Source organism: Acomys russatus, chromosome 20 (genome assembly GCF_903995435.1).
Source record: "Acomys russatus chromosome 20, mAcoRus1.1, whole genome shotgun sequence".
NCBI lineage: Eukaryota > Metazoa > Chordata > Mammalia > Rodentia > Muridae > Acomys > Acomys russatus.
Window position 1 is genome coordinate 70,553,550 of NC_067156.1, and position 13,273 is coordinate 70,566,822.

General features: G+C 45.7%; 1 protein-coding gene across 1 annotated transcript in view; it reads left to right on the forward strand.

The window, feature by feature from the left end:
• Fbxo15 (F-box protein 15) overlaps positions 1-2,781 on the forward strand; it is a 48,665-nt gene extending 45,884 nt beyond the window's left edge. The window contains exon 10 of the mRNA XM_051163882.1: positions 2,416-2,781. Within this exon, the coding sequence (XP_051019839.1) occupies positions 2,416-2,685 (270 nt within the window). The 3' untranslated portion in view covers positions 2,686-2,781. The remainder of the gene's footprint in view (positions 1-2,415) is intronic.
• Positions 2,782-13,273: the final 10,492 nt, after the last annotated feature.

Sequence of the window (13,273 nt, forward strand, 5' to 3'; positions counted from 1 at the left end):
ATGACCAGGCCAGCATGTGCTAGCTCCCTCACTCCTGAACTCGAGGAGACCAGCATTTCCTCATGGGAGCTCTGAAGCCCAGGCCATCAGAGACCTCTGTCAAGCTCAGAAGTCACTTCAAAGAAAGCAGCGCAATAAAGCCTGGCTTTGTTCTTTTAACAGAATCAGACTTGGGTGACACACTTTACCAGCATTTACCCAGAGGGACCTTTTATACATTAGAAGGCTGTGTCTGCAGCTCCCAGGCAAAAGCATTGTCTTTTATTTCTATTTTAATAGTCATGTGTGACGTTTTTTTCCCCCAGATAGGGCCTTTCTCTGTAGCCCAGGCTTAGGAAGCTGCATAGAACTTGACGTTGGTTTGGCTGTAATCCAGACCATGCAGGGTTAGTGGTAGGCCACAGGTGGGTGACATAGGGAAGAGTAACTAGGATGGTACCAGACCTCAGACACAGTTCATGTCCAATGATGCTGCTCCAGTGCCCAAGGAGTAGGTCTAGGCAGTTCTTCTGGCATGATTTGAGTAAGTCAGACCAAACTAGATTGACCTGTGGGTCAACCAAGGTGTTGAGCAAGAGCTTGGCTATTTAATTCCTGAACTTGAAGGTGGTTCAGCTTCGAGGTACACTTTGGAAGTCATGGACACCTTGGTTATTATTTGAGTTGTGGATGGAGACAAATTCCATCTAGGGAAAGAGTGGTTATATATAATAAAACCAGTGCTTTTTAGGTCAAGCTGTGAGGACCACTAGCAGTGGGGCCTGGGGGAAGCACTGGGTAGTGCCTGAAGCAACAAGTGATGTGCGATGCTGACCCTGCCAAGGTGGAGACCTAACGAATGTTCACTGTGTTTAGGGAGAAGAGAGAACAAGGAACACTGTGGCTCTTCTCTCTCTGCGTTTGTTTGCTCCTCTCCTCTCCTTCCCTTCCCTCCCTTCTCCCCTCCCCTCCCTCTGACCCTCTCTCCCTCTCTCTAAGAGTCATTTAAATATGTCTGAAAGTTAAAAGCTTCTAGACAACAGACAGCACTCATTCGTGTCAGACCTGCCTCCTTGTTGGTGCCCTACTAAACCCAACCTAGTTAAAGCACACTTAACACAGATATGTAGGTGAGGGGATGGTGAGGATGTCCTTGTGTCTTTAGTGTTGGAGAGATAGGGAGATGCTCTTCTTACACTTTTCTGATGTGTAAGGCACCCTGTGAGTGGGACACAGAGAGTGGTGGAAAGGGTGAGGGAGCAGAGAGAGTGCCCTACAGTGCATGGAGGCATGATTGTGGCTGTCTGGGGATAGCTTGGTGTGGCTCTAAGTGAGTGCCGGGCACTCAGATCCAGACACGTGAGACACCTTGGCTCACGCAGAGCTGGGCTTGCGTAGACCTGAAGCCAGGTGAGACAAAGCCCTGAGGAAGAGGTCAGCCCAGTGAAGAGCAGGGAAAGGGAAGTGGTTGAGAGGAAGCCCGAGGAGAGTGAGATGGCCGGTAGGTCAGGGGTCATCGGCCATGGTGCTCCCTAACCCCACCCCCACGCCATTTTTGTTTGTTTGTTGTTTTTTTGAGATAGGGTTTCTCTGTAGCCTTGGCTGTCCTGGACTCACTTTGTAGACCAGGCTGGCCTCAAACTCAGTGATCTGCCTGCCTCTGCCTCCCTGAGTGTGGAGATTAATTTTCTTTAACACATAGTTGTGCATCACAACATGTACTTCAGGATGCAGTAGACCCGATGGCTTACAGAGACAAAATTCTGGTGACTTTTCAGTCTAGGGGGCAGGGAAGTAGAAGTAAGTAGGAAGGTGAAGAGACGAGTTAGAAAGCAAGAGCCCCAGGGCCGATTGTGCAAGTACAGCATTTCCAGGAGGTTCTGTGTCTGCAAGTAAAACTGTGGGAATGAATAACTGAGGTGAGGTTGGAGAATAGATCCTAGGAGTCCGATAGCCCAGCACTGAGGGCTGATGCCATTGGGTAAAGCTTGAAAGAGAGAGACACTGAGAGGGAGACACAGGTGGATAGTGAGCCTAGTCCAAGCAGCAGTGCAAACAGGAGGCTAATGTACATCAAAGAGTGGAAGGCAGCAGTCTGCTGGAACACTGAGAGGCAGCATGCTATCCAGGGCCGTGTGCCACCCTCTTGGAAGCAGTGACACAGGCCGCTCTCATTTATGGAAGACCTGTTGCCGTTAAACAGGCAGCAGCACTGACGTCTGCCACACTGGCAGCTTCTCAGGCGTACACAAGAATGAGAGCGACGGCTGAGGAAGCCCAGTAAGGACTGGCCAGCAGGGCTTTGAGTGAAAAGTAGGTCTGTGATGTGCATGGTAGGGATCTGGAGTTGTATGCCACGTGTAGCATTTACAGTCCGTCTTGCAGTTCCTGTGGAAATAAACATTTTATCTTGACCCTTGTGAATGTGAATTTCAGAGTTGCTCTGTAGTGGACGTGACTCTTCTGGATGAGCACAGGAAGCCCTTTTGGTGTGTGAGTTCTCCGGTGTGCATGAGGCCTGCCGCCTGCCCCTCCGACGGTCCAAACTTCCTGGGGCGCACTTACTACATGGACTACATGGACACAGAAGGAGGGGTGCATGCGGAGCTGGTGTGGATTGAAGAGACCGAAGAATACTTCATTATCAGCCTGGTCCTTTACCTCAGTGTAGCAAAAATAAACCATTGGTTTGGGACGACATACTGAGTTTTAGCAGTAGGTGGCAAAGTCTTGTTACTAGTGAGCTGTTTATTTTTTAAAACTTTGTTTTTATTGAAAGTTAAAATAAAGCGAATCTGTGGCAGTCGGTCTGGTGCCTTCTTATTTTCCATTAAAAACTATGGTTTGTGACTATAGTGTTTGGAAGATTAAAATTTTAATAGAGAAGATTCATGGAAAACAAACAAAAATACTGGGTTAGAAGACAAGTCTCCCTAATCTCATGATCTTGTGGTCTGTGTAAATGTGTGCACATGGCCATGTGGTCTGGGAATGTGTGCACATGGCCATGTGATCTGTGTGAATGTGTGCACATGGCCATGTGATCTGTGAGAATGTGTGTACATGGTCCTGTGGTTTGTGTGAGTGTGCACGTGGTCATGTGATCTGTGTGAATGTGTGCACGTGGTCATGTGCTCTGTGAGAATGTGTGCACATGGTCATGCGCTCTGTGTGAATGTGTGCACGTGGTCATGCGCTCCGTGTGAATGTGTGCACGTGGTCATGCGCTCTGTGAATGTGTGCACGTGGTCATGTGCTCTGTGTGAATGTGTGCACGTGGTCATGTGCTCTGTGTGAATGTGTGCACGTGGTCATGTGCTCTGTGTGAATGTGTGCACGTGGTCATGTGCTCTGTGTGAATGTGTGCACGTGGTCATGTGATCTGTGAGAATGTGCACACGTGGTCATGTGATCTGTGTGAATGTGTGCACGTGGTCATGTGCTCTGTGAATATGTGCTCTGTGTGAATGTGTGCACGTGGTCATGTGCTCTGTGTGAATGTGTGCACGTGGTCATGCGCTCTGTGTGAATGTGTGCACGTGGTCATGTGATCTGTGAGAATGTGTGCACGTGGTCATGTGATCTGTGAGAATGTGTGCACGTGGTCATGTGCTCTGTGAATGTGTGCACGTGGTCATGTGCTCTGTGTGAATGTGTGCACGTGGTCATGTGATCTGTGTGAATGTGTGCACGTGTCATGCGCTCTGTGTGAATGTGTGCACGTGGTCATGTGCTCTGTGTGAATGTGTGCACGTGGTCATGTGCTCTGTGGAATGTGTGCACATGGTCATGTGCTCTGGTGAATGTGTGCACGTGGTCATGTGCTCTGTGTGAATGTGTGCACGTAGTCATGTGATCTGTGTGAATGTGCACGTGGTCATGTGCTCTGTGTGAATGTGTGCACGTGGTCATGTGATCTGTGTGAATGTGTGCACGTGGTCATGCGCTCTGTGTGAATGTGTGCACGTGGTCATGTGCTCTGTGTGAATGTGTGCACGTGGTCATGTGCTCTGTGTGAATGTGTGCACGTGGTCATGTGCTCTGTGAGAACGTGTGCACGTGGTCATGTGCTCTGTGTGAATGTGTGCACGTGGTCATGTGCTCTGTGTGAATGTGTGCACGTGGTCATGTGCTCTGTGTGAATGTGTGCACGTGGTCATGTGCTCTGTGTGAATGTGTGCACGTGTCATGTGCTCTGTGTGAATGTGTGCACGTGGTCATGTGTTCTGTGTGAATGTGTGCACGTGGTCATGTGCTCTGTGTGAATGTGTGCACGTGGTCATGTGCTCTGTGTGAATGTGTGCACGTGGTCATGTGCTCTGTGAATGTGTGCACGTGGGTCATGTGCTCTGTGTGAATGTGTGCACGTGGTCATGTGATCTGTGTGAATGTGTGCACGTGGTCATGTGCTCTGTGTGAATGTGTGCACGTGGTCATGTGCTCTGTGAATGTGTGCACGTGGTCATGTGCTCTGTGTGAATGTGTGCACGTGGTCATGTGCTCTGTTGAATGTGTGCACGTGGTCATGTGCTCTGTGAATGTGTGCACGTGGTCATGTGCTCTGTGTGAATGTGTGCACGTGGTCATGTGATCTGTGTGAATGTGTGCACGTGGTCATGTGCTCTGTGTGAATGTGTGCACGTGGTCATGTGTTCTGTGTGAATGTGTGCACGTGGTCATGTGCTCTGTGTGAATGTGTGCACGTGGTCATGTGCTCTGTGTGAATGTGTGCACGTGGTCATGTGCTCTGTGAATGTGTGCACGTGGTCATGTGCTCTGTGTGAATGTGTGCACGTGGTCATGTGATCTGTGTGAATGTGTGCACGTGGTCATGTGCTCTGTGTGAATGTGTGCACGTGGTCATGTGCTCTGTGTGAATGTGTGCACGTGGTCATGTGCTCTGTGAATGTGTGCACGTGGTCATGTGCTCTGTGAGAATGTGTGCAGGTGGTCATGTGCTCTGTGTGAATGTGTGCACGTGGTCATGTGCTCTGTGTGAATGTGTGCACGTGGTCATGTGCTCTGTGAGAATGTGTGCACGTGGTCATGTGCTCTGTGTGAATGTGTGCACAATAAACAGGAAGAGCAAGTGTGACTCAGAAGGAACTCAGGGATAGAGATGTTGAAGAAACAGCCATGGAAGTTGAGGCTGCAGGTCAGACCACAGGCTTACCAGTATCGTTTCCATGCATTGGCATCCAGAGCATCTGAGGGGAGGGCAAATGGAGGACTCTTTGGCACACTCTTGCAAGAAAAATAAGTAATTATTCCAAGATGAAAAGTTAACAATAAAAACTAACAGTCACTGTCTACCTCATGTCCTGTCTGAGACCACCTTGTCTGCCTGCCTTGATCATGGTTTTCCCACTAGGGCTTTGCTCTCTGCCATGAGTGTCTGTCCAGAGCTATGCTGAGGCGACGTCAGCTGCCACCTTGCCACAGCATGGTGCTGGGTTTCAGGTGAATATTACAGGAGCATATTGTAGACACCTGTGACCCCATGTGATGTGGGTGACCTCTGGGCTTCCAGCTTTGTCATTGGGTGATTCCCCCGGATCCAGGGCTGTGCCAGACAGTGTTGCATGAAGGGAGCAGACAGGAGTTTGTTGTGGAAACTGGTCTCCCTGGGCTGGGAGGGAGCAGCTCGGTCAGATAAATTCTCACTTTACTCTTCAAGCCAGAGGCCCTTGGGCACTTTGTTTTCTGTATTGGATATGACATGTATTTGTTTTACATGTGACTGCGTTACATGTGAGTATATTCATAGGAATATAGTAAAGGAATATATTTTTTCCTCTGTACTCTTTCTGTCTCTATTGGACAAAGTACGTGCGTTCTCTGGCACACTTGCTTGGTCAGACTATTTGATTGTTGATTATTGAAGTCCAGCTTCGACATCAACTGGGGAAAACTGAAGTGAATCCATGGCCGGCTGGCTGGCGACCCCGTCGACTTTCTCTGAGGGCAACTTTCCAGGCCGTAACTGATAGTTACCGGCAATAGCTTCCACTGATGGTGGCAAGCATCTAAAAAAGAGAGGGAAAGGAGAGAAAAGAAACGCACACACGCACGCACACGCACGCACACACACTTACACTTGACTGTGAAGTAAGACAGACTCCAGCAGGAGGGTTTCAACAAGCTGCTGCTTCTAGCTTATTTTTTCTCCCACAGTTTATGTGCCTCAAGCAGTACAAAAATCACAATGTGTTTACATTCTATTTCTCTATAAATAAATGACTGCAATGGATATACATAAGAAAATCATGTTCCCTGATACCTTCACAACATGAATTACACACAAACATGAATTACAAGTTATTTCCAAGAACCCACATACGTGTGCACACAAGTCACTTGCTACATATTAATAGAGTCTAAGCAAGCAGGGTAATTTCTCAGCCAGCTTTTCTTTATTGGCAGGCTTCAAACTGTGCTTACAAAGAAGGAATAAATTATCGTAAGCAGTAATCTTATGAAGATCTTAAAAGAATCACAAATCTGAACTCCTATATAAAAAATAATCAACCATTTCTATTTTAAATCCTAAAGGTGCTCATCCACTCATTAATACATTTTATTAAATCATATCAGGAAGCTGAGGGCAGAAAATAGAATGAGGAAATCAGTTGTCATCTCAGTCACCAGCCCAGCTTGAGTCATGTCAGCCAGTACTGCCTGCTGTGGGACGTTCTCAGAAAGTCCCTAGCTTTACTAAGAAGAGTGTACTTTTTCTTAACCTCAATTGTCCCCCAAGATTTCCTGCAGCAGGGCCAATAGCAAAAGCATCTTTACCTTACTTTGCTAAACAATCTATTCTTCCCCAAGACTTTCTACGTCAGAGCCACTAGCAAACACATCTTTACCTAACCTTGTTGGGCAATCTGTTTTTCCAAATCCTTTCTAAGGGTAATGATCATTGTTAGCAATCTACGTCTGCAGGTTCTTTTCGTAGGTTGTGGTTGAATCATTAATCTGCTCCAGCAGCAACGCCTGAAAGAGATCAAGCATTGTTATTGCGTATACCAATGATACCGCCCAGTGAGGGGCTGGGAGCCCCCTTTATAGAACTCACACAATTCACATATTAAGGGGATCATAAGGACTGCAAGGTAGCAAACAGAGCTATGCTCCATAACAGCATGAAGTCCTCAGGACACGCAGTTCTTGGGGTTATGCCTCGCTGAGACATACCCATCATGGGTTTGCTAACTGGTGGGCCACATTCCATGAGTTCTAGAGCTGTTGTGCCGTTCCTCTTGCACGGACCCTGGCAGTTAATATCCCTCTGTGGCTCTGGGAAGGTCCAGCCAGGGTAGGATCTCTGGGCTGGATGCGGATTCCCCTGCAGTTCGCTTCATCTCTTGGGTTGACAGAGCTGATGGCTCAGGCAACTGATCAGGATTGAAAGAAGAAAGAGGGAAGGGAGCCCAGGGTTCCTTCTGTAGGGACTGGATGTACTGTGGCCAAGGAAGAGAACTTAAACTGACCACAGTTTTCCTACAACCAGGGCTGTAAAAAGCAGTTTCTAGCCAGAAACTGTAGGGGAGTCGGAAAAGAAGGCTCTTTGATCTGTAGACAGGCCGCTTTGTGGAGATCTCCACTAAGCTAACGTATGCCTGCTTGTCTGAGAGGGGAGCCCTGAGAGTGTTAACTTATTTGTAAATCTACAGGGAAATAAGAAATAAGAGAGAGATAGAGAATAAGCCACTCACACACGCATTCAGATGGAAAATAAGCCACTCACACACGCATACATTTCAAGAGAAAAGGTGGGTGAAGTTAGGCATCTTAACTTAAACTGGATGAAGTTTAAGTTTCCCAATTTCAATGCTATTTATGGTTGGTCACTGTACTTATACTTCTGAGAAAAGGGAATTACCTCATAGTCAAAAAAGGCAATTAATCATAAGAACAGTTGAATTCTAAAACACATCAGGTTACATGTTTTAAAGCTAAACATATCTATGTATCCATTACATAAGTTCATAGTGAGTTCAGAGTGACGAAGGTTGACAAGGCCTAAAGTTAACTGGGTCTGAAAGTTACAAGAATATACGTCTTTTCTATTGAACTGACCTGGCCACACATTCTCCAACTATCTCTTAGTTTATAATGAGTTCAGAACAATAATTTTATCTGTCTTCCATTCTAAGAAACAGAGTAAATTTAAAATAGCAGTATATGATGCCACAAAGTGGCATGGTGTAATGAATTAGAACAGTTTGTATATTTAGACATTAAGGTTTGTACTTAGTTTAGATATTTCTAGGTAGTCTCATATCTTGGGTTCATAGGAAGTTTAAACCAATTTGCCTATATATATGGTGTATACCAGGATTTGTGGTGCCATCTGGTGCCATCTGGAGTGAAGGCTTATCTGAGGCCACAAATCTGCTTCAAGGCTATCCCCTGGTGAGCCATCTGCAGGTCCACAGAGGTATTTATTGCTGCCATAAACTTTCTAAAATTGTTTAGAATACCTAACACAATTAACTTTTAAAACTGTTTTGAATCAAATCATGAAATTTCATAGTCAGGGATATTTCGTCTGGACAGCAGTACATCCCTGACAAGATCCTATAGGAAGTTTGCTCAATTTGAGCTGGTCGGTACCCAGAAAGTGACAGTGCACACCAATGTCAGATATTTTTTCTTTTTGTTTTTTTTCGAGACAGGGTTTCTTTGTGTAACCCCTTGGCTGTCCTGGAGTCGCTTTGTAGACCAGGTTGGCCTTAGACTCACAGTGATCCACCCCCCTCTGCCTCCCTGAGTGCTGAGATTAAAGGCGTGCATCACCATGCCCAGCCCCAATGCCAGATTTTTAGAGATGTAGCAGTGGACAATTGATGGGGTAGTCAGAGGTTGTTTGGAAGCAATTCCAGGGTGTATCATGGTACAGGCCTTGCAAAACGCTGGATCCCTTCCAGAGATCTCTCATGCCTACTGAACATCCCCAAATCAATGGCTCTTGACAGAATGTCAGAGGCTGGAAACATTTCTGGGGGTGCCTCACAGTACAGACCTTACAAAATACCGGATCGCCTCCTAGACAGCTCACATGCCTAATGAGCTCGCTTAACAGGATGGCTCTTGGCATTTGATGGTGCCTTTGATGTAAGGATGTGGAATGAGACCCTCTCTCGATGCTGACCACAGCCAGTCTGAATATATATACAAGTCTTTGCTATTTTATTATGGCAACAAATGTGCGAGACACCATGTGAATAATATGTGTATTGAAATTAAGTTTCCATATACATGGAGAAAAGCATTTCCTAATCATACTCCTTTGTCAAGAAGAAAGCCTTTTGTTTGCAAAGCAAGAGGACTGATTATGGTGTGGCATCTTGGATACAGAGAGTGCCACAAAGTAGGGCTCATTAAGTTGAATCAATTCAAGAAAACTAACAGGTGCAGGTTCTTAATTATTCAGTTGGCAAAGAAAACAAGTTTGAGTTACACCCCAGAAAAGCATCTTCATCCCTGGTGGGGGATTAAAGGCATTTCAAGTGTGCTCAGATCCAAATGTTGTCTGGCTTGAAGTCAGGTCAAAGATCTGATGACCTTCTGCCGAGACACTTAAGCAACTTGATAATTGTCTCTTGTCTTCATAAGGCTCATCTTACAAACCTAACCATTACAAGCGCTCCAGAAGCAAAGTGCTCAAATGGAAAAAGCTGTGTTAAATATCCCCCTGGTGCTTGTAATGGAATTGTGCCTTCAACAAGCCAATCTGGAGGCAACCGTGCATTTTGGTACTGGTAGCATCTTTCTTGGTCTCCTGTCCTGTGACTTTAAGGAATGACGTTTGGGTTTTTTTTTTCTTTCTTAGAAGTGAGTACAACAATCTTACAGGTTTCCTTTAATAAACAGTGTGATAGTTTTCATATTCAGTTATATAAAATTGCTTATAATTAGAAGTCAAATAGTCAATGGATTGTGATAACAAAGTTAAGGCTATTTTTGAGGGATAAGACAAAGCATAGGTATTTCATTTTTGTCCAAAACATGCTGAAAAAAAAAGGATGACAATAGCATTTAGCATATTGTTCTAAAATTATCTATGAATATAGGAGCCCTTAACTGCTTTTTCCTGTAGAATGATAACTCTCACAGAATTGTATACTTGGTTTTTTAAATGTTATTTTTCTTTTATTTGTATGAGTGTTTTTCCTGCATGTGTGTATTCATAGGGTGACCCTGCCTGATGCCACTAGAGAAGAGGGCCTTGGATTCCACAGAACTGAAAATACAGATAGTGATCCAGCCACCATGGAGGAGCAGTGGGTTGAACTGGTACCCCACGGATGAGCAACAAGGGCTCTGGCAAAGCACTAAGAATGTAACATTTATAGAATTCCTAATTGTTTCATGGTCCTTCTTGTAGTATGTAGTTTATTGCATATATTTGTAATAACATAAATGTATATGTAAAAGTAAAGAAAAAATTTAAAAAGCCAAATATAGGGAGATGAAGAGATGTCTCAGTGGTTAAGAGCATTTGGATTCTTAGCGGTAGTAGACATGGCTTGGATTGCTGTTTGAGTGGAGTGAGCAGCAGAAGCCGCATTTGGCAACACCGGCAGGACTAGCCAGAATGGTGCCTTGGAAATGAGCGGCCTAGAAGAAGGTGACACTTACTAGAACCCCAAATAGTGGACCTCGTGTGTCCACATGGTTGAGCCAAGAGTAGGCAGGTCAAGAGCAAACAGGTTGAAGGCATAGCAATGGGTAAGTGCCCCATCAGTCAGGCCCAGACATCAGCTGGGCAGCACAGTGCCCCTTTCATCTTGGAAGTCATGTACAGAGGGGAATGCGTGGCCAGAGAAATGTACAGATGTTGAAGAGTTGCCTGTGTAGTCAGATTGCATGGTGTGGTGGATCGGACAGAAATGGCTGCCATAGATTCATGTGTTTACGTCCCCTGGATGGGGAGGCCTGGCGGCACTCAGAGGAAGGATAGCAGGCTACCAAAAAGAGACTTGATACCTATGAGCATATACAGGGGGAGGAGGTCCCCCTCAGTCACAGTCATAGGGGAGGGGAGTAGAGGGAAAGGGGGAAGGAGGGAGGAATGGGAGGATACAAGGGATGGTATAACAATTAAATTGTAATATGAATAAATTAATAAAATATTTTTTAAAAGATTCATGTGTTTAAATGCTTGGTCATAGAGTGTACCACTGTTAAGAGGCGTGGCCTTGTTAGAGGAAGTGCGTCACTGTGGAGGCGGGGTTTAAATGCTGTATCTGTGCCAGGTGAAACAAATCCAGTCTCTGCCTGCTGCCTTTGAATCAAGACATAGAACTCTCAGCTCCTCTAGCACCGTGTCTGCCTGCAAGCTGCCATGTTTCCTGCCATGAGGATAATGGACTGAACCTCTGAACCTGTAAGCCAGCCCCAGTTAAATGTTTTCTTTTATAAGAGTTGCTGTGGTCATGGTGTCTCTTCACAGCAATGACACCCTAAATAAGACACATGGTGAGGGCAAGGCAGGTCCAGGGCTTTGCTCAAACCTTCTTTATCCTCTGGCTACTGGGTGATTATGAAAAGCAACTCTGAACTTCCCCAAAGGCCAGTGTGTTTACTGGTTGACATATGTGGTTGCCATGGTGAAATGAGGTACACTCATCTCTGTGGGTCTAATTGTGAAAAGTGCTCTCAGAAATAAGATAGAGCAGATGACCTCACAAGGTTGGCTGGGGAGAAGGTGAAAAAATTCACCACAAAGAAATAATAGCAGCTTTCTGTTTTAATAATTGGGAGCTTTTTGAGTGCCAGGCACTAGGCAGTAGCATTGCTTATAGTTTTCAAGATCCTTCCTGAACCTTATGGGTAGATGGTATAATAATGACATTTCACTACGAGGAGCTGACCTGGGAAGTTAAGGAATTGGAGCCAAGCAGCACAGTGGTGAGAGCTGGGGTCTGCCTGACCAGAAGCCTGGGCTTTCCTGCTAAAACATACTTCTGGCCTGCCTGGTGCTGGGGGCCAGATGCCTGTCATGAACACTTACCACACAAAGGACGTGAGCACATCGGTATTTACAGAGTATTAAACATGTCACGAAGCTAATTGATAATAAACATGTTGAAAGAATTCTGCTATATAAAGCTAATGTCCACTAACACAGGACTGAAAATCCCCAAGTCTACAAGCAAGCACCAGGTGACACCTTGGGGGGACTTTCTAAAGTCCACGTTTTCCTCTGGGCAAGAGGGCACAGACAGAGCAGAGCTGCAGAACAAACACAGGTGGCTGTGACAAAGGTGAATTGCTTTTAAATAACGGGATTAGTTGCAGCAACATCTGGAAGGAAGAACACGCACTCCATGCCATGCCCAGAGACATGTTCCACGTAGATCATGGACCCAGATGTATAAGGCAAGAAAGCGGCAAGGTGACAGTGTGGACAGCCTCCAACTCTGCAGTGAAAGGACAGAGTACTTGAGTAAAAAATAAGGCAGCGAGGGAGATGGCTCAGAGGGCAACGTGCCATCTCCAGTCATGACCTGCATGCAGATCCCCAAAGCCCAGACAAAGGTTGAGCGTCATGGCATGTGCCTTTAACTCCACAGCTGGGGGAGGGGCTGGGAGCAGCAGAGACAGGAAGATCCTTCAGGCTTGGTGGCCAGGAGATGCAAATCAAAACCACAGTGAGGAACCTCCTGGACATCATCAAAAGAACAAGACACATGCTGGTGGGGATTTGGGTCAGTTAGAATGCTATTGGTGGGAATATAAAATCGTGCAGCCAAAAACAGCCCTGAAGTTCCTAAAAGTATTGAAAATTAGAGCTAACAACATATTTCCTAGTCCTATTTCCAACTGCACATTCAAAGGAATTGAAACCAGGATATTGAGGGCATCTACATGCTCATGCTCCCTGCAGCACAAAATTTTTAGTCACAATATGGAATGAGCCATGCCATATCCATTTCCATGGATAAAGACACACACACACACACACACACACACACACACACACACTGAGATATTTTTGGAATTTTAAAAATACACGGATGAACTTAGAAGATACTATGCTGAGTGAAGTAAGCCATAGATGGACAAGTTCCCTTGTATTTTACTTGTGAAACTCACAGAAACACTAGAAGGATGGTTGCCCAGAGCTGCAGGGAGGCTGGAATGGAAGCTCGCTATTCGAGGGTATAAAGTTTCACCTGTGCAAGATGAGTGTGGCCTGGAGGTCTGTTCACACACTAGCCTCTCTAGAGTGAAACCGAGGCAAGCACTTGTGGGTTTACAGAGGTCCCACGCTAAGTGCTCAAAG